This window comes from Denticeps clupeoides, chromosome 2 (genome assembly GCF_900700375.1).
Source record: "Denticeps clupeoides chromosome 2, fDenClu1.1, whole genome shotgun sequence".
In the NCBI taxonomy this organism is placed as follows: Eukaryota; Metazoa; Chordata; class Actinopteri; order Clupeiformes; family Denticipitidae; genus Denticeps; species Denticeps clupeoides.
In genome coordinates this window covers 3,296,891-3,322,141 of record NC_041708.1, presented here as the reverse complement: position 1 = coordinate 3,322,141, position 25,251 = coordinate 3,296,891, and the positions used below count along the sequence as shown (strand labels likewise).

General features: G+C 47.1%; 1 protein-coding gene across 11 annotated transcripts in view; it reads right to left on the bottom strand.

The window, feature by feature from the left end:
• Window positions 1-21,691, bottom strand: part of srcin1b (SRC kinase signaling inhibitor 1b) — a 54,612-nt gene extending 32,921 nt beyond the window's left edge. For 2 of the 11 annotated variants that reach the window (XM_028970881.1, XM_028970883.1), the window contains exons 1-2: window positions 16,920-17,182; window positions 6,845-7,128 (exon numbers count right to left, since the gene is read on the bottom strand). In XM_028970881.1, coding sequence (XP_028826714.1) covers window positions 6,845-7,128; window positions 16,920-16,980 — 345 coding nt within the window. In that variant the 5' untranslated portion in view covers window positions 16,981-17,182. Of the gene's footprint in view, window positions 1-2,781; window positions 2,975-6,844; window positions 7,129-16,915; window positions 17,186-19,119; window positions 19,213-21,068; window positions 21,088-21,464 lie in introns of those variants that run through there. The other 9 variants (XM_028970885.1, XM_028970887.1, XM_028970889.1 and 6 more) reach the window with 9 other exon arrangements.
• Between the last annotated feature and the right edge of the window lie 3,560 nt (window positions 21,692-25,251).

Here is a 25,251-nt window from a genome sequence, read left to right as displayed (position 1 = left end):
GACGTGAACTAATACAATCGGAAAAAACTCCCAAACGTCTCTTTTGATGCTAAATATACAGTTAAATCCTCCAGGATCTCTTGTACCCTTTTTAACTGTGCCACATCAGTGCCACGCTCTTCCGGAGCCCTAAAACAACCAACGAGCTTGGTCCTAAACTTTGCAGGTCTAATAACGAGAACCCAAATTGTGGGCAGCTTTAGAACAGAAAATGGCGGAGAGGCACTTAATGTGGCGCGGTAAAGAAATGAAAGGTCTTCTAGCTACAGGGACGTCCACAGAAAATCAACTAAAATGAGAAAGTTTTCTGTTACTGCTTAGTGGTTACTGTTTCGGTTCCCAGTTCAGCACCGTCCGAGCACCAGCAGCGGAAACGGGGTATTGGTGCACCCCGGGACCACGGGGCGTCCCCTCTGTTATCACACCAGCCGAGACCCCCCGCCCTCTTCTCGTGGCTAGTCCGCGGCGAGAATCTCTCCGATGATGAATCGCTCCCTTCAGACCCGGCCAGCCAGAGAACTGCTCCTTTTTCAGCATGCCACGAGCCGCTCTGCTGCCATGAGTGACTGGAACGAGGACGCCCTCGTGTTTACGCACAATTACGCACACTCAATCGCGACCGAATGACCCCACTTACAGCCACGGCGCGTGCGATATAAAGAATCTTTGATTCAATTCGTTTCCTCCTTGAGTGGAGCCTCTTCCAGGTAGAGTCTGGCAGACATCTTGCCGGAGACGGCCTTGCCAGCTCTCTCTCTTTCCAGGGACGAGTTACTTGTTGTTAGCACACACTTTCATCGCACACATATGCTGCATTCGACAGAAGAAGAATTTTTAATTCAAATCTGGGTCGCAGGTGCCAGAGACCATTCAGGGACAACGGCCGCAGTTCATAGACCAATTCATCCAGCACAAGCATAGAAATGGACACTATTGCTCTAATGACATAACCAGCAAAGCACAGTAGGATGCAATTATCTTCATTTAGTCCTTTATGTTGTTGGTGCAGCCAGGCTCAGGCTAATTGTCCGTGGACCTCACAGCAGTCCCACCTCGCGTCATAGCAGCTTTGTCCCATTTCAGCACTCTACAGCCGACAAATACACACACACAGTACCGACAACCTTCCAACAGTACCAACAATTTATGAAAAAAGTCAAGTTAAAAGTGTTCATTAAATGGCCTTTCGTATTGCTGCTGTTGGAGGAACATATATGTAAAAACCATTTGTTTAAATTTTATGTGAGTGCATTAGAGCATTTATCAGACGCCCTTATCCAGAGCGACTTACAATCAGTAGTTACAGGGACAGTCCCCCCCTGGAGCAGTCCCCCCCTGGGTTAAGTGTCTTGCTCAGGGACACAATGGTAGTAAGTGGGGTTTGAACCTGGGTCTTCTGGATCATGGGCGAGTGTGTTACCCACTAGATTACTACCACCCTATGCACCCTATGCAGGGTTTTATGCATGGCCTATTGGTATGCACACAGCGCCCAGGCACAAAAAATGACTGCTAGAAACAGAGCTTGCATTGCAACAATGCTGGGTGAGAAGCCCTCCTCGTTTGTCGCGCGGGTTTCCTCGCGGTTCTCTGGTTTCCTCACGCCTTTGTGAATTGCCGAATTTGCGATTGTCCGTAGGAGTGAGTGTGTGAATAAGTGGTGTGTGCGTGTGAATGGGCCTGCACTGGTGCCATGTCCTGAAAGAGTCCCCACCCTGTCACCAGTGTCCCAGGGTGCAAAAAGCAAAATGGGTGACTAATCATTAGGCAGAGGTGGCCAAGCGGGTAAAGAAATGGACCCGTAATCGAAAGGCTGCCGTATCGAGTCCCAAAGCGCCAAGGTACCGTACCCACACACTGCACCCCACTGCCTTTCATGTTGAGTTAGAGGCAGAGGACATGTTTTGTTGTGTCACCGTGTGCTGTGCTGCAGTGTATCACAATGACAATCACTTCACTTTCTTTATTCTTAATAAACTCTCTCTCTCTCCTCTGCATTTAACCACTCAGGGTGATGGGTTAGATGCAGAGGACAAATTTCACTGTGTGCAACGTGTACAACTGTGTATCACAATTACAATCACTGCACTTACAAATTTAAACTACATGAAGTTAACCTGATTTGCCATGTCTATGCCCTGTACAGTATAACGCATCAGTGTGACCCCCGAGACACAGACAGGCCCAGATTGGAACGAGACGGGGCGAAACCGGAACAAACCTCCCCGGAGCCCTGGACACTCCCAGGTCTTCAGCCACCAGAAGCGCTGCTTTAGTTCACCTAATAAATCCCTAATAAAACAGTACAAATTGGGGGGTAAAACGGAGACGTGTGTGCAGTGAGTCTGAGTGGAGAGCGGTTTGGACATGGAGCACCGCCTGTTCTGTTGACAGAACACACGTAAAAAATACAGAGGGACGGACAGAGAGGCAAACTTGCAGTAGACACTACTAAACACCGTCCTTCGTTTCACCACGCTAATCAGGCTCCTGCCTTGCCCGTTCTGTCTGTGAGTGTGTGGGTGTGTGTGTATGTCAGTGTGTGTATGTGGGGGGTGCATGCCTGACCTGCATGCCAAACAGTATTATTCCTGGTGCCTGTACCGCTCCCTCAAATCCCGTTCTACCCCAACACACACACACACACACACACACACACTCTGCGGCAGCCACACCTGGTTTACACCTGCCTGGGTACACACAACACACACATTCCCGTTTACAGCGTCGTGCAGCGGCTACTACGGGGTGGCGGTCTCCAGACACGCCGACACGCCTCACCTGCACCTTCAGCTCCTCAGGCTCCCCGTCCGTCGGTGGCGACGTAGCCGCCTACACTCATCACCGGCCCGCCGCTCACCTCCTCCCTCTCCCCCTCTCCATTTTAATGCGCCGCAGACTGGGAGAAGATCCCCCCCCCTTCACGTGATGGTGGTGGTCGAGGCTGGCCGCCCGTCCCTCTGTCTCTCTGCGTGCCTTCTTCTCCCTGCCTCGCCCTCTCCGTCTCACGGTTTTCCCGCTCCTCCCGGTGCCCCTGTATCGCTTTGAGCCGTATGCCAGTTTGCTATGTGATATCATTGATTTCCTTATATGGGGCTGGGTCGCCATGGAAACCGCAGACTCAACCTGCCCCCCACCCCCCACCCCTCTCTCTCTCTCTCTCTCTCTCTCTGTCATTCCATCAATGTTGTGGTGGCAAGCAGAGAACAGGGGGGTGGAGAAGGATGGAGGAACGGACACATTTTCCCATCATGCACCAGTCCCAGGGCAGCCCGTCATCGCCTTGAGAAGCGCCCACAACCTGCTCCACTCCCTAGCACCAGAACGCTTGAAAGGTGCCAGTAATAATCCCGGTGTGCTGTCGGCGTGGCGACGCCAGAAGACCTGACACTGCGCCTGGGGCTTCCGTCCAACGGCACGAGCCCTCCTGCTCCGCCAGCAGAAACAACTCCAACCATTATAGGATGGACTAGATCCAGTCTCAAAGCTCTCTCTGGTAGCTCTCAACTCAGCAAAAGTGATACACACACACATTTTCCCTCAGGCTGTGAGCTCCACAAAGCCCCCTTCTCTACCCACTCAGTTGTGGAAGAAGCATGAACTCCCCCACAAACGCCACCGGCCACTTATCTACCGACTTGGCAGCTTTATTTATGACGACTGTGCTGTTGCTTTTTTTTTTTTTTTTAAATATTCATGGTTACGGACCCCTTCCCGTTTTTACTTACTGTTACATCGACAGAGTAAATAATGTACAATGTAAGTGGCAGACACACACACACACACACACACTTACATTTATTCCATTTATCAGACGCCCTTATCCAGAGACTTACAATCAGTAGTTACAGGGACAGACCTAGGGCTAAGTGTCTTGTTCAGGGACACGATGGTGGTAAGTGGGATTTGAACCTGGGTCTTCTGGTTCATAGGCGAGTGTGTTACCCACTAGGCTACTACACACCCATATACCACCCATATCACACACAGTACGTTTGATGAATCTGTTTTTTCAGAGTTGCCTCTTTTTACATTCTTGGCTGTTTTGTTCACTATTGTCACAACCAACGGGCTGACGGGGGAAGGAAGCGCAGAGACGGGACATCTTGGCAAATGGGATTTATTAATTAACAACAAAGCACGAGGCACAAGGGCCAAAACAGAGGAAACAAACAAAAAAGGGACCCGCAGGCATGTGGCGATTACCAGGGACAATAAACCAAACAAAAACGGTTAGGGAAACGTCCACATTAATGCAGCAGCCCTGTCTGCATGCTGCACTCTGGTTTTATTGAGGCCCGATCCATTAAGCCTAAATGGTGCCATGTGGAATGGATCAGGACTCCATAATCAGGTGCAAATGTACCTGCTGTGACGGGCCCCATGGCACCCGGGCGTCACAACTATTTTCATCGTCCAAAGTCGCTTGATGTGATGCTTATTAACATGAGTGAATTATCAGAAAGTATTCAGCAGAATAAATCTTCAGGACTGTTGGAAACTGTCCCCGTTGTCCAACTTAAGGTGGTGGAGAGAAGAGTTTTGTTAAAAGTAACAAATACAATCCAATTATGGCCTAATTTTTCTGATTGGTTTTGGATGGTTTTTTTATCAGGAGAAAATTTGTATTTTAAGTAATTTATCATTTTCCGGCATTGCGTCCACATGGAGACGGTGTTTTAGGGACCCCAGAACTCTCTTTTCCCCGTCTCCACGTGGACGGCAAAGCGGCTTTTTGGGGGAAAACGCTGACGTATTTGAGTCACGTAACTCGCCGGGGATGCCCTGGGAAGGCAGAAGCAGTGATTCCCAAAACATAAAACCAACACCGCCGAATAGTCGGCACTCAGTCGTGGAGTTCACATCAACACCGACTGAACCCAGCAATATGAAGGCGCTTTCAGGCCTAACGTGGCATGCATTTCAACTTTGGTGCGCGCACAAGACTGCCAAGTGGCTCTTGTGCCGTGCCGTAGAAAACGAGTCTCAAAGTAAAGCACATGCCGCGATGCTCCTTCATTCCGCATGCTCCCTCATTCCACGACGGCTCTGCAGTGCATTCCTGACTTATTAGCCCAACCTGACCTATAACCCCGAACGTGTCATGCATACAACAATGGATGTGCTGCAGAACCTCATAAAGCAACTACAAGAAATCTTCTATACGGTGCACATTTCTAATGAAAAGACATGGATGGAGAACACGACATGTTATGGTAGTTTAACATGCCGCAGAGGAAACTAGAGGCAAAATAAGACACGAGACCGAGGTGTTACAGCACCTCCTACAGGTGTGGAGGGAGGTCCAGTGTGGACACAAGTATTTTAGAAAAGCATTCTCATGTGGACAGGGGCCTAAGATGCCCTCTTATACTGGTATACTATACCAGTTTGAACCTCATGGAGACTCATTGATCATAAGAACAGTGAGGGATCAACCCAGAACTACACGGGAGGACCTAGTGAATGACCTGAAGAAAGCTAGGACCAAAGTAACAAAGGTCACGCAACATAATGATGGACTAAAATCCTGCAGCCAGAGACCATCTGGATGATCCAGAGGAGGTATGGAAGAAGGTCATGTGGTCAGATCAGAGTAAAAAAGAATTTTTTGGTATGAACTCCATACCATTCCAACCGTGAAGCATGGGGGTGGAAACATCATGTTCTGGGCGGCTTTTCTGCCAAAGGGACAGGACGACCTGGATGAACAGCAACATATTTTGCAAGATTTTGCAATTCCCCTCAGTAAGGGCATTGAAGATGAAACGTGGCTGGACCTTCCAGCATAACAGCAAGCTAAAACACACAACCATGGCAACTCAGGAGTGGCTCCGTAAAAAGTATTTCAAGGTCCTGGTGTGGCCCAGCCAGTCTCCAGACCCGAACCCAATAGAAAATCTATATAGGAGCTGAAACTGGAGAAGATCTGTATGGAGGAGTGGGCCAAAATCCCTGCTGTAGCATGTGCAAACCTGGTCGAGAACTACAGGAAACGCCTGACATTTCGGAACCAAGTTATATTCTTCAAATGTACCAAATATTTATATTGTGCAAAAAAATGCTCAATTATTATTTTTAAGTCATATAATATTATTTTTTGGAAATTTTTTTTATTATTATTAATAGTTTGTTTTATTCTGTCTCTCACAGTTGAGTTGTACCTATGATGAAAATTACAGATCTTTCCATTTTTTGTTAAAACGTGAAAAATCAGCAAAAACGTATCAAATACTTTATTTACCCACTGTTTTTTTATATTTATACACAGACACAACGCATATACATGGACAGGATGTGGTTATATTTGGAGAGGGACAATGTGCTATTATTTTAACCTTGTGTCTGCCCACATGCGGACTAAACGCGAACGTTCATACGCCTGGCACATCACAAGGCCCGAGCGAGGCATGCGGACCCACGCTCCCGCCTAATCTCAACGTACTGAACGTTTCGCGATTAAGAAGCTCCGGGGGTTTACGTAGCACGCATCAAACACCCCTGTGGGGACGTCAGCGATTTCGCAGACTTCAAGTGGGGCGCTCCCGAGACCCTCTTTAACCGGAGCTGCACCTGCGGACTGGTTGGAGTGAGGAGAGAGCAGCCGGCGGCTGTGCGTTCGACTCTCCGCCCTCTCCCGCCTTCCCTTTGCAGCTTCGCTATCGGAACCTCAGAGAGTCAAGATGATTAAAAACGCGTTTCAATGGCTAATTAGCTGGGACCCCTGACTTTGAATGTCTTATCAAAGGGCCTCAAGGAAGTGGACAAATACGTAGTGCAGAGACTCATATAATTAACACACACACACACACACACACACACACAGTGCAGTGTGTGACACTACCTGCTGTCGCGAGCAGTTGGTGTTGACCAGCGTGGCGGCGTGCTGCGGCGGGTACTTGTTCTTGAACTGGGCGTCGCGCTGGCGCTCGCCGTCCACCTTGTGCAGCTTGTTCAGCGCGTCCATCTCGGCCTTCTGCAGGTTGGTGAGGGCCTCCAGGCTCCGGGCAGAGGTGTGGATCAGCCCGGAGCTGGAGAAGCGGCGGTTGGCGCTGCCCAGCGTGTGGTAGTCCCGCGGGAACTCCGCATCACCCGCCGAAATCATGCTACTCTTCTTCCTGAAGGGACCTGGGGGTGGGAAGGCAAAGGTTAGGGTCAGGTCGTGGCATATTCAACGGCCAATGTTTATATTAAAACAGTCAGTCTCGATTTGGGTAACTGCCAAAAGGTCAAGCGACTCGTTTGGAAGCGTCACTTTTACAAATGCTACCACCTGACTGAATGCAATTAACAACTACAGCTTCAGGGATTTTCAAATGGACCAGTAGCATCATAATGGACACGTATTTTTCTCTTATTGGACAATCACCAGCCCTGCACTGACACCACTTGCAGGTTCACTCTACACTGCAGGTTCACTCTACCCTTTTTGTGTGTAGTTTTTCCTTGTGTGCAGAAGGGTCAACTGTTGGGCCTGTCAAAGCCCATTGAGACATACTGTATGTGATGTTTGGCTATACAAGAAATAAATGTTGTTGTTGTTGTAAAGCTGCAGACCGAGTCTGAAAATAGGGAACATGATGTCAAGTCAATTCATGTTTATTCAAAAGGAATTGAAGCTAGACATACCATTTAAAGAACAAATGACAGAATGGGCACCATTTTCAAAGTGGCACTAAGTGTGGGACTCGTCTACTAGGGTGAGGTCAAACGTCCTGCATTAATAAATAAAAATAAAATATAGAAGGAAAAACTATTTCCGATTATGTCTGTGGCCTAGAGCTGGCTAAATTGGCTAAAACCAGTTTGTAGTTTCCACAGTAAGAAACCCAACATGGGTAGCGTGGCATAGCAATGTTCACCATTTTTATACTGTGAGTATGGCATTTATTGGCAGGTTGTACAGCTATATAATATTATCATCAGACAGCGCCACAATCTTTCACTACGTTTGCATATGTGATGTACTGATGAATGTGGGTGGTGGAGATGAAAGCTGCCAATCATTGGGCTCCGCCCACTTTAAACTGAAAACATGAAGATTGACCTTGACCTTGGTGTGTGGCTCTGCACGTACTGCCAGTCCGATATGTATATGGTACGCTCGGAAAATAGAAATATTCATTAAAAAATATGGAATATGGAATCAACGATCACACACATATAAAAACACACATCAACATCCTGGGTGTCTTGTGTCATTTCTACACCCTCCCAACATCATGTGGCGAAATGAGACGACTGAATAAGGGTACTTTTTTTAGGACAGGAAAAGTAGGACGCCATCAGAGGGTTCAATTACTGTTCAAATTTGACGGTAATCCAGGCGCCCTGTCACCATGTTCTGGTTAGAGGTCACCGCGCTTCTGACACATGTGATATCATTTCGAGAATGGCTCTCGCTGATAAATATATCCGACCACTGGGTGGAGAGGTGTGAGCGAGGGATCTGCAGAGGGACGTGCCGAGACGGCCCAGCCTCAGCAATCGACAGGGGACCCATGAATCCTGTCCAAATCCTGACGCCCCGGGGAGGCTGACCCGAGAACTCCGTCTCGCTCCCCTCTCCCCCTCTCTGTTCAAACCCCCCGACAGATGGGTCTCCTGCCACATCGCACCACCCTTTCCCGTCCTCCACTGAAGCCGTCTGCCAAGGGGGACACTTCTGTCACCGACTGAATCTTACAAAGCGGCAAATGTCAGAATAACCAACTGCTACACACACACACTCTCTCTCTTCTCTTCTCTCTCTCTCTTCTCAAATCCACTTGGCAAATACAAAAAGCCCTGTGCACCACCTAACCTGCAAAGCGCCCCTTAGTGGTCAACAGAGAATAATCACTCATCAAATATTAAAAAGAGTTCCTTTTTTGTATTCATATTTTATTTGTATTTTACAACTGTGTAAAACTACTACTTACAAACTACAATTAAAATGTAGCCGTTAAAAATGTCCTAATCGGGCCTTTATGTGTGCATTCAGTGTTTGAAAAGGAGCTTCAAGCGCTGTATTTTGAGGAAATTTTGTTTTTGGCAATTCATCTCGGAAGTCATCTCAGTTACTTGAGCACGCTTGGGGGGAAAAAATCGGCGTTGTGATATGCAGGGCCAAAATGCCCGAAGGAAACACACTTGGACTGGACCGAGCCGCCATAAATCTCCCGGAGAGGGTGGCTTATCTGATGCGCTAGCGGGGTGGTTGTCTGCTGAAGTCGCCAGGCCGGCGCTTCAGGCTCCCGGGGCGAGCGAGCTGCAGTACCCACCGCGACTGTGGGGTGACGGGGCTGCGGCCATTTCGACAAGATTATTCTCGCGCTGGGCCCCTCTCCGACCGCGCCTGTCCAAAACAGGAGGGGACTTTCAACAGAATACTGATAAACTACAGGCAGTCTACCTAAAGCTATTGGGGTAGTGGGGTGGTAGTAGCCTAGTGGGTAACACACTCGCCCATGAACCAGAAGACCCAGGTTCAAACCCCACTTACTACCACTGTGTCCCCGAGCAAGACACTTAACCCTAAGTTGCTCCAGGGGGGACTGTCCCTGTAACTACTGATTGTAAGTCGCTCTGGATAAGAGCGTCTGATAAATGCTGTAAATGTAAATGTATTTGGTATTAGTAGCCTAGTGGGTAACAAACTCGCCTATGAACCAGAAGACCACGTAGTCTTCAAACCCCACCTAGTACCATGGTGTCCCTGAGCAAGACACTTAACCCTGAGTGTCTCCAGGGGATTGTCCCTGTCACTGCTGACTGTAAGGCGCTCTTGATAAGGGTAAAACGTACCTTTCGCTTCCACCAAAACAGAACATGAATCATAAATGGATGAAGAAGATATCACTAAAGAAGATATGATGTAATTGCTCGTTTTATTTGAAGTTCTTTCTTGTTGCTGCATTTTATTGCATTTAATGCTACCATTCTGCCCCTCATTACCGCACTCTGGGGGGGATTTTGGAGGCGTTATTTAAGACGTAGGATATTGGCTGTGTTCCCCAAACAGAATTCATTTTAAAAGTCCTCTTTGAAATGAACTTAAGCGATTGTCATTGAGAAACACTGCAGCATGGCACACGGTGCACGCAGTGAAATGTGTCCTCTGGATTTAACCATCACCCTTGGTGAGCAGTGGGCAGCCATGACAGGTGCCCAGGGAGCAGCATGTGGGGACGGCGCTTTGGTGGTTCAGCATCTGAACCGGCAAACTTGTGATTACGCTTTGGTAGAGGACATGGATTTGTACTTGATATTTAGTCAAAAACAGGTATTGAGGAACCCATATTTCATATACATATCTGCAGAATTTGGTGCTATTTTTAGAACACTGTTAGAACAGCCTCGACCTCTGACCTTGACTGCCACATTGTGCCGTTTTGTGGTTAACTGCAGCCAGGCTGGATAAGCGCAGCGAGCCGCACGCGTTATGTGTCACATTCTGAGGGGAACGTGTTACGATGTGTGCGAGTGGAGTCGCGCTAAGTTGCCAGACAGTTAGGGACGTGAGGGGTGAACGTGCTAAGGAGTCAAAAGCTGGAAGACGCAGAACACACACACCCTCAGAAATTCGTAGATGGATGGACGGATGGCATCCAGTAGCTTATTTCCAAGGCAGGCAAAAACACAGCAACGATGCGACAGTGTAACTGCCAGAAGCTCTACAGAGAGCTGTCAGTAAGATGAAGGAGTGTGGACAAAACGTGTGATATTAGTCCAATGTGAAACATCACATGACTTAAAAAAAAAAAAATCATCTATTCACGATGCTCGTTAGGAAAAAGATGCCTCAAATCGACATCAGTAATTTCGCTTAATTTGGCATTCCCCCCACGCAGCTCAAACCCCCAGCCAGATGGACGGCCCACCGCCTCCGCTGCTGCTTACGGAGTCGGTTATAAGTCTGCTCGTTAAATGAATTCATTTGGGGTTGTTGGGGTTGTCTCCCCAACAGGATCTCGGGCTGCTCAGATGTTGTGTGGTTTGTGTATCATAGGTGAGTTTTTGCGTTTGTGCAATGCATTGTGATGCTGAAAGAGCATGCTGCATGGGCATTTAACGGCTGTTTCTCAATAAATATCCTATTATGATACTTGCAAATGTATTGCAAGCTGCCGGATCATTTAACAATAATGATCAAAAAAAGAGTGGATAAACAGATACGCGTTTATCTACTCTTTTTTTGATCATTATTGTTTACTGATCCGGCAGCTTGCAATACATTTGCAAGTATCATATAATCGTATAAATATAATTAATATTGTCAACAATAAGACAAGCAGTCATTATAAAATATCATATTTTAAAATATCATGCCAAGACAGCAATTTGCATCAAGAGATGCAATTTGCATCGAATTCTGATTGATCGTATCAGAATGTACACTGCAGACTTCACAAACTAATCCAGGTTTCCCCTCCCTCCCTCCCTCCCTCCCCTCCGTTTTTACAACTCAAAACATTTTCAATCAGCGTCTCCCAACCGGCAGTGCTGTAAAAACCTCCCCATCCATCTCTCCTCAAGGCCACCACCCCGCCCCCGTTTCGATCCTGACACGGCCGGAGTCCCCGCCCGCGTGCTGTTAAACCGCCGAAAAGCGTGGAGGCCGGACACGCCCCGTCTGCGTTATGCGTCTGTATCTGCAGCACTCCCTCCTCTACATGCACGGGCGACACACCTAAATTGGGAAGAGCGTCTCCCCCTGCGTCCATCGGACAGCGATGGATGGTGCTTAATCACTGTCGGCCACATTGGAAAACTGTCGGGGAGGAAATGAAGGGTCTCTGGGGGAGACTTAAGGCTGGTGGGCAGCGGAGACGACGGCTCTGAGCTCTCTGAGAGGCAGAGCGATGGCTGTTGCCATGGTGATTACTCAGGCTCCACTCCTCAGCCCCTAGTGGTGCGTACTCCAGCGGCAGGCCAGGCACTGGATGGGTTTACTTTACTTCTTCTGTTTGAGAGCAGTCCAGGGTCGGGCGTGGCTGTGGACGTGCCGCCTTCTTGTCAGGAATTTGATTTGTCAATATTGATTATTATCTCGTAAAATATATACCTCAATCTAATTAGGAGGAATTACAATTATAGCAAAGAATATCAGCAACAATATCAGCCACTGAACAGTTGATGATCAATATTTTAATTATAATTGTTTTACAATTATTAGATTACAATTATCATCATTATTAGGCAAGATCAACATATGTATTACTATTCTACCGCATTGATGTTGGAACATCCTGTAAATTTTAATCAATTTCAAAACAATATGTAATTGATTATAAAAGGTTAATACGTAATCATGATGAGAAATCACCTCCAGGTACCATCATTTAAAAAGCATAGCGCAGGCAAATTAAACTAGTCTACATAGGGACAAATTTGTTCCTAATATGAATACTGCGGCAGTCAACAGGCTGATAATCTCAGACATTCCTGGCCAGTACATTAGGAGAGAGATCTCAGTCATGGATTATTGTATATTTATTTATCAACACAGTTATCAATATTGTAAGCAGATAGGATTGTTAGCGCTTCTGACAGAAACTTTACCACAAGGATCACACCTGGGTGGGATCAATGTGACACCAACTCCGAACTCCACGAATGACATCACAGCATGTTGATGTCACAGGCTTCAGATGCACCTGGTAGCACCACTGATTAAACTGGGTTTAACTGGCATCTATAGCAGAACAGACAGGATGGATTAGCTGGGGACTGGAACACACACACACACACACACACATACACACACACATCAGCCAGGGGTATTGAGCTCGCAGAGTAACAAGGGGGAGGACCCGCACTGAGGCATTAACTGAGGATAATTGGGAAGGGAGAGAGAAAAGGAGGAAAAGACGCTGCATTTTTTTATTTCATGTTCCATTGTTTCTATGCCGTGCAGATCTTCCTGCAGACTTCATGCGGACTCACACATCAGACGATATGCCAGCGGCATCGCTGACTCAAAAGCCTTTAACCTCTGCCCTCTGTGTCCCACGCTGGGAGGCCTTCTGAAGACCAGGGCATGTAGGGCTGGCCCCTGCATATAGCACTTGATGAATGAGAGGATGTGTTTATAAATGCTGGACTTTGCTGTCAACTATGAAGGTGAAGTGATTGTCATTGTGAAACACTGCAGCACAGCACACAGTGCACACTTCAAATGTGTCCCCTGTATTTAACCATCACCCTTGGTGAGCAATGGGCAGCCATGACAGGCGCCCAGGGAGCAGTGTGTGGGGACACTGCTTCGCTCAGAGGCACCTCGTGGTACCTTGTTGGCTCAGGATTCGAACCCACAACCTTCTGATTACGGGGTCCGCTTCCTTACTGCTAGGCCACCACTGCCCCAGTTTGTTTAGTTTGATCAGTAAATGTGCAGTAAAAAGACAACAGGTTTTTGGTTGAATTGGGGCAGGATGAGAGGGAAGAGTAGCGAGGTGAGGAGATGATCAGGATAACTCTTCCTGGTTGGAGGTGAAGAAGGAGCCGAGTCGGGTTGACGGATGCCAATCAATGACTGAGCGTCTGGCAGTGGCAATCTTTCCAATTTATCCGATTACATGGATTGAATCATGTAACAGCCAGTGAGTGAGAAGTAAGAGTGAGTGAGTGATGTACGTCAGTAATGTGCATGAAGAAAGCGGATGGATGGTGAATGGGTTAATGAGGTAATTAATGAAAAGAGTGATGTGAATGAATGAATGAATGAATGAATGAATGAATGAGTGAAGGAGTGAATGAATGAGTGGGTGAGGTAGGAAAGTGGAGGAAAGAATGAGGGGGGTGAGTGAGGTAAGTGGGTACGTGATGGAATGAGGTTAAGAGTGAGTGAGGGAAGTGAGTGAGTGAGTGAGTGAGTGAGTGAGTGAGTGAGTGAGTGAGTGAGTGAGTGAGTGAGTGAGTGGACAAGGTGAGTGAATGAGGTAAGCGAAGCAAGAGTGAGTGAGTGAGTGAGTGAGGTAAGTCAGTAATGTGAATGAAAAAAGTGGATGGACGGTGAATGGGTTAATGAGGTAAATGAATTAAAACAGTGAGTGATGTGAATAGGTGAATGAATGAGTGGGTGAGGAAGGAAAGTGGATGAATGGGTGAGGCAAGTGAGTGAGCTAAGCGAGTGAGTGATGGAATGAGGTTAAGAGTGAGTGAGTGAGTAAGTGATTTGAATGAGTGGAAAGGGTGAGTGAATGAGGAAAGAGAAGTAAGAGTGAGTGAGTGAGGTAAGTCAGTAATGTGAATTAAGAAAATGGATTCAAAGTGAATGGGTTAATCAGGGAGGTGAGGGAAGTGAATGGCTGAATGAATGAGTGGGTGAGGTAGGAAAGTGGGCGAATGAATGAGGCAAGTGAGTGAGGTAAGCGAGTGAGTGATGGAATGAGGTTAAGAGTAAGTGAGTGATTTGAATGAGTGGAAAAGGTGAGTGAATGAGGAAAGAGAAGTAAGAGTGAGTGAGTGAGTGAGTGAGTGAGTGAGTGAGTGAGTGAGTGAGTGAGTGAGTGAGTGATTTGAATGAGTGGAAAAGATGAGTGAGTGAGGTAAGTCAGTAATGTGAATGAAGGAATGGGTTAATGAGGTAAATGATGAATGAGGGAAGTGAATGGCTGAATGAATGAGTGGGTGAGGTAGGAAAGTGGGTGAATGAATGAGTGAAGTGAGTGAGCATCGCCAGGCTTTAGTACCCCTCATATCTAGCTGACACACACACAGAGCCGTACGTCTCACTTCCCCTCAGTCAGCCTGCACCGCAGAAACTGCTGAATCCCATTTAAATACAGCCATTCAGATACTATCAGCACAGCGCAGGCGGCGCAACACTCTTGAATTATAATAAAATTTCCTTGAATTAACTCCATGGGTTTTGCACAGTCATCATCTGTACTAAAACAGATGAATTATTGATTGAAATCTAATCGAACAGTCATTCATTTACAATCTAAATATAAGTCTCTTGCACACCAAGCTCAGCAGGGAGGGAACTGACCTGTGCAGGTTAGGACACATCAGTTCTAGAGGAGTGCACACACAATCCCACACGCACACGCGGATTGATCGCCAAAGGGACCTTGTGTACCCGCAGTGATGCTCCAGTAACAAATCCCCACGCTGTCATCATTCACACACACACACACACACACCGCCAATTACCAGCCCGGCATACACCATGCTACGTTACCCACGCAACTGTTTGTATAAACTAACCAGGGATCAAAGAAAGCGAAACCGAATCAACACACACACACACACACACACACTGGCAGGATTTCCACAGCTATATCCACACACACACACGCAGCACCCCACTGCAGAAAGTGAAGGGGGGGGGAGAAATTCCTGCTGCCTCTCTCAGGATTCCCAATCTGACATCAAACTGACATCAAACGGACTGCGAGAAGATCTCAATGGAGGCTGCTTAAAAATAAATTAACTCCACAGGCGTGGAGGAGACAGGGAATCAGCGGAGCACAACAGCGGCATTTATACGGCACGCACACGCGCACACGCACACACACACACATACACAGAGGTCGGCATTAATATAACATGAATCAGCATAGACGAATGCATTGCAAAGTAATATACCCATTATATAAGGTAATATCTATATTATATTCTGTATATCGCTTCCGAATATAAAATAATATGCACTTGTGCACGCTCTCTCGTGAATATTAATACTACATGTTTTTGTTATCATGCATGTATACCGAGAGATCCTGTCCCTTAATGGGTAATTAGCCGTTTTTAAGTTTTTACGCTCAGGCCTCAGAAGGCCTCGGAAGGTACGCTGTGGTATCTGGTGACCAAGACGTTAGCTTCAGGTCTGTCAGGATCCGGTCCGAAATGGGGGTTACTCCGGTCCAGATCAGGATCAGGATCCGGACCGGAGTTTCATTGTTGTCCTGTGTAATGTTCCCTAATCGTTTTCACCTGTGTTAATTGTATAAAGCTGCCCTGTTCGTTTCTGTCCGCTGTCAGGTCTTTGAAGTTATGTTCCATGTTCACCAGTGTCTACGTCTTGGATGTCTCCCCTGTCCTGTGATTCACTAATTAAACCCCTGTTTTGTGATGTCAGGTGAAAGCGTCCTTCATTTTTTGTTCCTCGTCACTCCTCGTCATCCTCTCCGTTCACCCGCCGCGTCATGCCCGCATGGACGTGACAAGGTCCTGTAAGGTGGTCCTGCTCTTCCTGAAATTCCCGACGATGCTCGATTGTATTTGACGTCCAAGGCCGAGAGTTGTCAACCTCGGCCTCCTCAAAGTATCCTCGGACCCTTACGCTTGACCCCTGTTCCTGTTTCCAATGCATCAACTTGCCACTTAACGCAACCAGACAGTAGTTCTCTTTTCACCCTGCCAGGGATTTTAATCTTGTGGCTGACTGGCGTGCCGGTAATTTAACGTTTTAATATAGTTGCCGTTGACGATACCGGATGTCCGTGCCACAGCACGTGGACGCTGCTGGACGCGAGGAGGGCAGGAAGTAGCCCGGAGACGAAGTGCACTAAATGCCCATCGGAAGAAATGTCCCGGAACCAACTGAGGACGCGGGGCGGGGGCAGATGCCAGCGAGGTGGTGGATATTTGTTTGTTTTTTTTCTCGATAAGTGAATTAGCCACACTTTGCCGGCCGATTAGCTAAGCCACGGCGCACGTGTTCCCCTCGCGGCCCGTCGCCGTTTATGACCAGACGGGCTCTATTACATCGACCCAAGGTCAACGCGGGTTAGCCTGCGGGGAGGGGGGGCCTGGCGCCGCTCCTGCCAAGCACTAATTCCCCGCCTCGGGTCTGAGCCGAGACCCCCTCGCAGAGTGCCGGCCGCCCCCCCATCAATACCGGCACGCAGGGAGAGAGGCTTCGTGAGGCATCGTGAGCTCGCTAATGCATGATGGGATCAGCGAATAAAAGCATGCCCAATACCTGCCTGCGGTGCTGCAGTGGGTCTCGTCCCCCCGGCCGCGTCTGCATTTCACGTACGCATGCATAGGACTGTTTAGAGGAAACCGGGGCCGCCGCCGCCGCTCTGCTGTAATCCCTCGGAAGCTGGGGCTGGGTTTCGGTCTAATCCTCGCAGTCTGAAGGGACGAGTTTTACACAAGCCCGACTCTCTCTCTCTCTCTCTCCCCCTCCGCTATCTCGGTTTTCCAGGCGATCTCTCCTGGCACTCGCTCCCGCCCTTCTCCCTCTCGCTCGTCTCCGCCGTGGGACTCTGCCTAATGACCGCTTCCCTCATCTGCCACTGTTCGGCATGTGTATCTGTGCGTGTGTGTGTGCTGAACTGTACTAGAGTTAGTCGTACGTGTTCAGTAATGCTAAGTTTAAGTTGAATGTCTCCGGGTCGACTCGTGATCGGGTCGTAACGTATTCATACTGACTGGACGTTTGGGTGGTCACAACAACACTCTCTTGATACTAGTGATGCTTCAACTAGCGCAAGCGAGCAGTGAAATGATCCACTAGCGTGAGTGGAGGCGAACAGGCGTGTAGGATGGCCATGATGTGACGAATGGTTGAGCAGCTATACAGTGGGTAAGTGGGTAAGACACTCGCCTATGAACCAGAAGACCCAGGTTCAAATCCCACTTACTACCATTGTGTCCCTGAGCAAGACACTTAACCCTGAGTTGCTCCAGGGGGGGACTGTCCCTGTAATTACTTATTGTAAGTCGCTCTGGATGAGGGCGTCTGATAAATGCTGTAAATGTAAACTATTTCCCCGAGCATGTTCTTTTCCTGACAAGTTAGGCCTTATCAGGGCTCTTATTTTTGTAACTCCAAATCTATAGAAACTGAATGAGAATTGCTGGTGTCATCCTCTTGTAAGTCACTTTGGATAAAAGCGTCTGCAAAGTAAAGTAAAGTAAAGTCAATTAAAGCTCAGAAACTGGTGGCGCAGTGGTGGCCTAGCAGGTAAGGAAATGGACCCATAATCAAAAGGTTGCCGGTTGACCAAGGGCAACGGTTAAATGACAATCACAATGACAATCACTTCACTTTCAGTTCATTAAAAAGTAGGACTAACACAGCCAATACACTACGTCTTATATAACGCCTCCAACCCACCCCCACCCCCCCACCCCTGGAGTGTGGTGGTATTGAAGGGCAGAGCAAGCACAGGCAATTCTAAAGTCTCGGCCGAGTGCAATTTCCAGGTCTGAAAAAAACATGTTTTTGCGCTAAAGAGGACAACTGCCATCCTACCTAAAAGTCATTTTGATCTGTGATTTAAGTATGAACACTTACGTTTTAATGGATTGTCCCGCCATATCCTCATAGTGCATTTAGGGCTTGCAGCACAAAATGTTTTGGCCGTTTTACTTCAGTATTGTTAGTACGAGGTGATAAACGGACGCTCTGTGTCACGCACGGGGTCAGTCCAGCGCACTGTTAAAAGTTCCTTTCCTCCTCCTGTCAGATGTTCTGCAGACATAATGTGATTAATATCTCACCTAGGCTGACCTAGATAGGCCACTGGGCCTACTGACGCTCACCAAAAAGCAAACTCAATGTACTGCACTCTGACTGCTCTGGAACCGGCCGCATTTGCGCTGAAGCTGGAGGGCTTGACTCAACCCCCCCCCGACAACATGGACTAATTACGTCAAAAATTGGTATTAAATAGCAAGCTTCCAAGGACAACAACCATTGGGAGGTTCTTCCATTTTTTGAAACTCAGTATGATGATACTGATGATTGCATCGTTTTTGTTGAATGCCCCCCTCCTTCAGATTGAGTCAGTTGGCACCCTTCTACACACACATTTGGTAGATTCTGGCCCCGTGTGTGCAATCCCCCTTGGATTGTCTCTGTACACCATCAAGGCTCCCTGGCTTTTATAATAGTCCCTTGTGATTAATTCCAAAATCAGATAATTAATATGGTCTCAGACATATACCCCCATTTCTGTGTGGAACCCTGGGAATCCCTCACAACCAGAGACAACCAGAGACTTGTAGTTTAACGGGCCTTGCACATCTGAATATGCACTAGTGCAATGGGCGTGTGTGAGTGGAACACTGCTGCACCATCAGTGACCTGCTGCATTAGCTTAATTCGTCGCCAGACCTGGGCCGAGACTTTACTGGCACTGGTAACCATCAGAAAACATCTGAAACGTCTCGTACCGTGCAAAAGCACTTTTGTCATTTGGTGCAGCGACGGGCTCTTGTTTATCCTTTTCCAGAAGACACGCGTGGATCTGGGCTAGAGCCGGCGAAGCGGAAGCGCAGAGCATCGTGAAGACCTGTCAAATCAATAAATAAAAAAAGAAGGCGCCCCGACGCCTGGCAGCGGCAAAAATGTGCCTGCCCTCTGCGGTGGATGTATAAATGTGTCTGTACGAGTTTGTATGTGTGTGGCTGTTACAAAGAGCCTGAAAGAGGGAGAGGATCTTATCCAAACGTCCGCCTTTTCCTAGCTTCAGTCGATCGCAGATTCCGTTCAATTACGACTGCGGAAAACCGCAGCCGTTTTTCTAGCTGTTTTAAGTGGAACCCTCTAAGGTCTTTGACTCGTCCCTCCCATTGCTTTGTGCCAGTCTAATCTCCGCATTCGGTATGTTTCCATGCACAGTTTAGTCGAGATTATGGTTATAGCTCGACTTGGCTGTTCCACCAGACTACTGTCCTCGTCTCAGTATACATGCACAGGAGGGGAAATGGCGTATGGACCGATGCATGTGTGACTCCGCTACAAATGGAAGCATTTTAAGCATCACATCGATGTGAATTGTCCAGCTGTACAGATCTGCACATTCAGTTCGTGCCGTACACTTTTTTTTTCTCGCTTTAAAAAACGAGACCCCACATTTTTACCTTGTGGTTCCCACATCATCTGGAGACAGACGGTTTGACCGGGTCTAAACCAAGAGAGTGAATTACGGTGCATGGGCAAAGTTCATTTTTGGTCCAGTCAAATGTGTAGGCGCAGCCAGACCATCAATTGCAATTTGTGTGTGTGTCAGTCAGAGGAGTTTGATTTTAATATGATTTCAGTCAGGTTATATTTAGCCTTTTCTTAAGGCATTTTTTCCAACAGAAATGTGTTAGGGAACATAAGGAGGACAAGTATTAGAAAATGAAAATCGGTGCCAAAACCGGACATTTCAGCAATGTGATTGGTTAGCGTGAGTGTTGCTAGGGTAGTTGAGTTAATGCTACGTTTACGTGTGATTGTGCGATAAGGGTGTTGAACAGGCCTACAGGTACAATGTGATTTACTGCTTTGCCCTTCAATGTGCATCTTATGGAGAGGCACGCTTTCATTTGCATTTTCCATACCAGTTTTGACCGATTTTAATACATTTTCCGCCGCAGCTGAAGATAATCGGTCGCCCCGGGTCATTCTATATTCCAAAGACGCAGGGACGCTGCCGACCCTCCGCCCAGATCTGGGCATCTCTGGAAGCGTTTTAAACGATCTAAAGGAGGACAGGCTGGCAGACAGATGTTCGGCCTCCCCCCCCCCCCTTTGGGAAACTCCGTCCAGCCTGTGCTATCTGTAATCGTGGAGAACGTTTGCTCCATCAGAAGCCCTGTTTGTTTGTTTGAGGTTTGAAACAAAGCGGTAATACGAAAGTTTATCCCGGAGCCTCTGAGAATAATGCCATGGCGACAGACCCAGCTGCCACGAGCCAATCGGAAACACACTTTCCTTCGTCCGTCCATTTTGACACATTCCTTTCTGTCCCTCATCTAATCCGACCCTCTCCTCTACACAGCGTGAAAGATGTTCTCGTTCTCGGCCAATGCGAGGGTGTTAAGAGATGAGGAGGGGGCCTGAGAGGAATCCCCATGACGACGGTTACTGCGGCGCCATCTATCTCCCCCTACCTCTCTCCATGTCGCGGGTAGCTGTGTATGCGGTGAAGTACTTTCAAGTTTTTACAATACCCACAATGCATCAGTGCCGTGTGAGACCTCACATATGAGCAGATGTATATATTTTCTACGTTCGATTTTTATTCTATGAAGGTATCTACTTTAATCGTTTTGGCACGTTGAGGTGAACATTTTGCAGTCGTACAACATCACGACCTGTCCCTCTGAAGAAATGGACGCGAGAAATCACCCACCCTTCACTCTGACTTCAGCTTCCCTCTCCGTATTAAGAATTCAGATGAAGCCATGACTCCTTAGAACTCCAAAGTAGCTTAAGTTTAACACATTATACTGCAGTGTCTCTCCTGTCTCACCCATCCATCCGTCCTTCACTCTCCAAAGCCATTAGAAGGGCACAGTTTGTTTCAGACTTGGCATCTGAAGGCACGTATAACAAGTCACTTATACATGATTATTAAAACCAAGAAGTGGTGGAAGACCAGAGAGCGACAGAGCGGTGATGGGGGACTATTCAGGGAGACAGAGGGAAGGGAGGGAGGGAGGGATGGAGAGGGAAGAGAGGGAAGGACACAGCATGAAGCACCAGCCACTGCGGAGTGAAGGCGACCGGGCCGAGAGAGTAAACATGCCTTGGAATGAAGCATTTCCCATTGTGCAACGCGACACACCTGCCTTGTGCTGTGGATTATTCTTCTCCTCTCCCTCCTTTCCTTTTATCCTCCCACTCAGTTTCCTCCCCTCACGCTGCTCCTCTTCCCTCTTCCTTTTTCCATCTCCTCTACCTCTCCGCCTCTCGGAGCGTCGGCCGGCTGCGGCGTCGCTCGGGGTCGTGAGGCTACCGACTGCCTCTCCGCATGGCTCGCGCCGCTAAATAGGCTCGTCTTTTATTAATGAGGCGCCGGGCCACACCCCCGTCCTTCTTAAAGGGCCAGCAGCCCTTCTTACCAAACTCAAGGTATTTTGCTGCTATGGCAGAAGTGTTTTTTTTTTCATATTTTAATAAACTATTTTAATCCCTGGATGGACGGAGGACGTCAAGAGAGCACGACAGCTGACCCCAGAGGCAGCTCGGTGCATGCCGTGCGCAGACGAGATGCAGAGTGCATAGATCCAGCTTGGGTCCAGTACGATTTCAGCCACGTTTTTTTACGGTGCGGGGCAGCACTAAGTCTCTGGCTCATTAACAGAAGTGCAGATCCACTGCAGGGCGTTTCGAATTAAACCAAGCGTGTGGAATATATGGGTCAAGCATAAACGCGAAGGCCAAGATGTGACCATATTGTGTAATATGAGGAGAGAAACAAGGTCACAGGTCGCGCGCACACCTTGGGCCGAAGTCGGCTGTAACTCCATCTGCTACGCGCGGTCATGAATAAATGACAAGCAATCTGCCGTCCTAAGGTAGGGCCGTCTGCTGGCTGAGACAGAAGCGAGGAACAGAAACACACACAGAAAAAGCGTCCCTGAAGGCTACAGCGTTCTGCTCCAAAAACGCTTATTGTGTGCAATGTTTTATTCATTGGTGCAAAAGTAAATACGTAGAAAATACAATTCGGAATGTCTCTCGGCCACCCACTTATTCGTGCTGCTGGGGAGTGTCATTTACCTGAATTACTACACACGTGGATGTGCTCACTAATGAAATGCGCCACCGAATCATTCTGCGCTATCGGGGCCATAAACCTGCAAAAAAAAAAAAAAAGATAATATATGGACCATAAATGAGTAATGACGGTGGACCGGCAGCGGGAGGGGGCAGATTAAAGACTGTCACGACTTGTAGATTCCTCGAAGTGACACAATCCTGGAGAAACACAGTCTGTTTACTCCAGAGCGCGGGTCTATTCTTATTCTTTCATTTATCACTGGGTTAGAATCATATGCATATTCATGACAAAGTTCTACAGTTCTACAAAATAAAAAAAATAGGAAAAGGCCAGCTGAAAATTTCTATATATACAGTTCAGAATAATGAATTACGTTGATCAAAGTTTTAATAATAGTTATGGATCATGTGACAGGTATAGCCAGTAACATGCAGTTTAATGGGATTTGTACCAAAATAGTGAATAGCCATAATTAATTCTAAATTCCAAGTGTTAAGTCATGATACATTTACAGCATTTATCCAGAGCAACTTACAATCAGTAGTTACAGGGACAGTCCCCCCCTGGAACAACTCAGGGTTAAGTGTCTTGCTCAGGGACACAATGGTAGTAAGTGGGATTTGAACCTGGGTCTTCTGGCTCATAGGCGAGTGTGTTACCCACTAGGCTACTACCAGCCCATATGCATGATATTCATGATATTCAACTTTATAAAAATGTGAACAATCACAATAATATTTTGACACACACATCTAGAAAGTAATTGCTTCATCCAGTACTTCTAAGCATATTCTAATTCATGGGTTATACGAAAATAAGAATTTCTTCCAAAAGTTAGCTGGTGTGCTAAAATAATAAATATTAAAAGATGGGCAGTGGTGGCCTAGCGGTTAAGGAAGCGGCCCCGTAATCAGAAGGTTGCCGGTTCGAATCGGTTAAGGAAGCGGCCCCGTAATCAGAAGGTTGCCGGTTCGAATCTAAGGTGCCACTGAGCAAAGCACCGTCCCCACACACTGCTCCCCGGGTGCCTGTCATGGCCTCCCACTGCTCACCAAGGGTGATGGTTAAAAGCAGAGATAAATTTAGTTGTGTCACTTCACTTTCATACTCATCCTGTAGTTATGAACAATTTTTCTTTTTTTTTTCATTACTCGGTGACAAACGTTGTCATTTTGGGGAGCTGGACATTAATATGGCAATTTAATGGCCATTTTAGAGCTAAGATAAGCTAGCCTGTGAGCATCATTATTAACATGTTCAATGAATATCACTTCACGGCTGTTATGAAAGGAAAGTATCTATTTTGGGATTTGGGTTTCAGTTTCTACATATTAATTAGTGGATTTTTTGAGTTTTGATGTTTTAAAATGTTTTTTTTCTGAGCTAATGGATTTGCAATAATCCATTAGAATGAATCCATCAGAATTAGCCATAACTGGAATAGTTTACCTGATAAAAACGATGCAGCTTTACAGAAAATGTATATCCTCCCAGTGGACCAAAGCCCTGTTCAGTATCCTTCCGTTCTTCATCGTGCAAAACAACTACTAAATCTTTTAAATGGCAGAACTAGAGGAAGATCTGGGAAGAAGATCTATACATTTGTAAATCTATGTGGATAGCGGTCTGTAGTGAATCTCGAGCCAGATTTTTTATTAGGGCTTGAGGGGAAATGTGTGAAGACTGATCCATAATTGAAATATTCCACGATGAAGCAGCTGTCTGAAGAACAAAAGACAACAGCCGTGCATGCAGTCAAACAAAAAAGGGGAAAAAAGAACAGAGGCCGAAGGACGAGTGTGTAGGCAAAGTGTGTATTCTAGAGTTGTGTGTTCCAGAGATCAGTCCTGAGTGAGCCGATTCATCGCTGCTCTTCTGACAGTCAGGTCGCTCCTCTGCTCTGAATAATAAATCAGATAAAGAGCCACTTCAGGACCGCGCCGCGCACACACACATTACACAACATGTCACTGGATTAATACAGGATGCTGGCCTGCCATTCAAGGCTCTTGCAGCCACATTCTTAACGCGCACACACACACACACACACACACACACACACACACACACACACAGACAGAGAGAAGCCCCCACGGTCAGCTGCATCCAGGCCCACCTTTCACCAAGAGGAACCTCTCCTCAGCCTTACCTGTGGAGCCGACGCCCGTCAGTACATGAAAGGGGTGGGGCGGCGGCGAGGGGGGCTTAGCAGTTTCCATAGCAACGTCTCCACAGAGACCTGACAGACTGAAGCACGGGTTATGTAAGATTAGTCAGGCATGCTGAAGACCTCGAGAGTTCTCCAGAAAGCCGGAGTCGCCGCGACGAACCGGGGCTTTCAGGTGACTTCGGATGCTTTCCGTGCTTGAAGTGTTGCTCAAAAAAAAAAAAAAAAAAAAAAAAAATCCTGACATCTTTTCTGCTAGACGGAGTGGAGCACAATAGGCACGTTGTGTTCAAGATGTCCAAGGATCAAAGTGTCATTAAAGCATAAGTCTTGGAGAAATAAAGCACCTGACCCAACTTTGGAACTTGAACAACTATGAAATACAGCGTAACTACAGTGCACCTCCTTTCCTGGGTGTGAGAATGCATTTCTTTAAATATAATTTTGCATGGTTTATGGTCATGTGACCGCCTGCTAAGAATCTGTTACGTCATCAATATTTTTTGTGAAAAAGAGAAATCTTGTGTGTGTGTGTGTGTGTGTGTGTGTGTGTGTGTGTGTGTGTGTATATATATATATATATATATATATATATATATATATTTCAAATATTTAAATCACAAAAAAAAGAAGACCAAACAA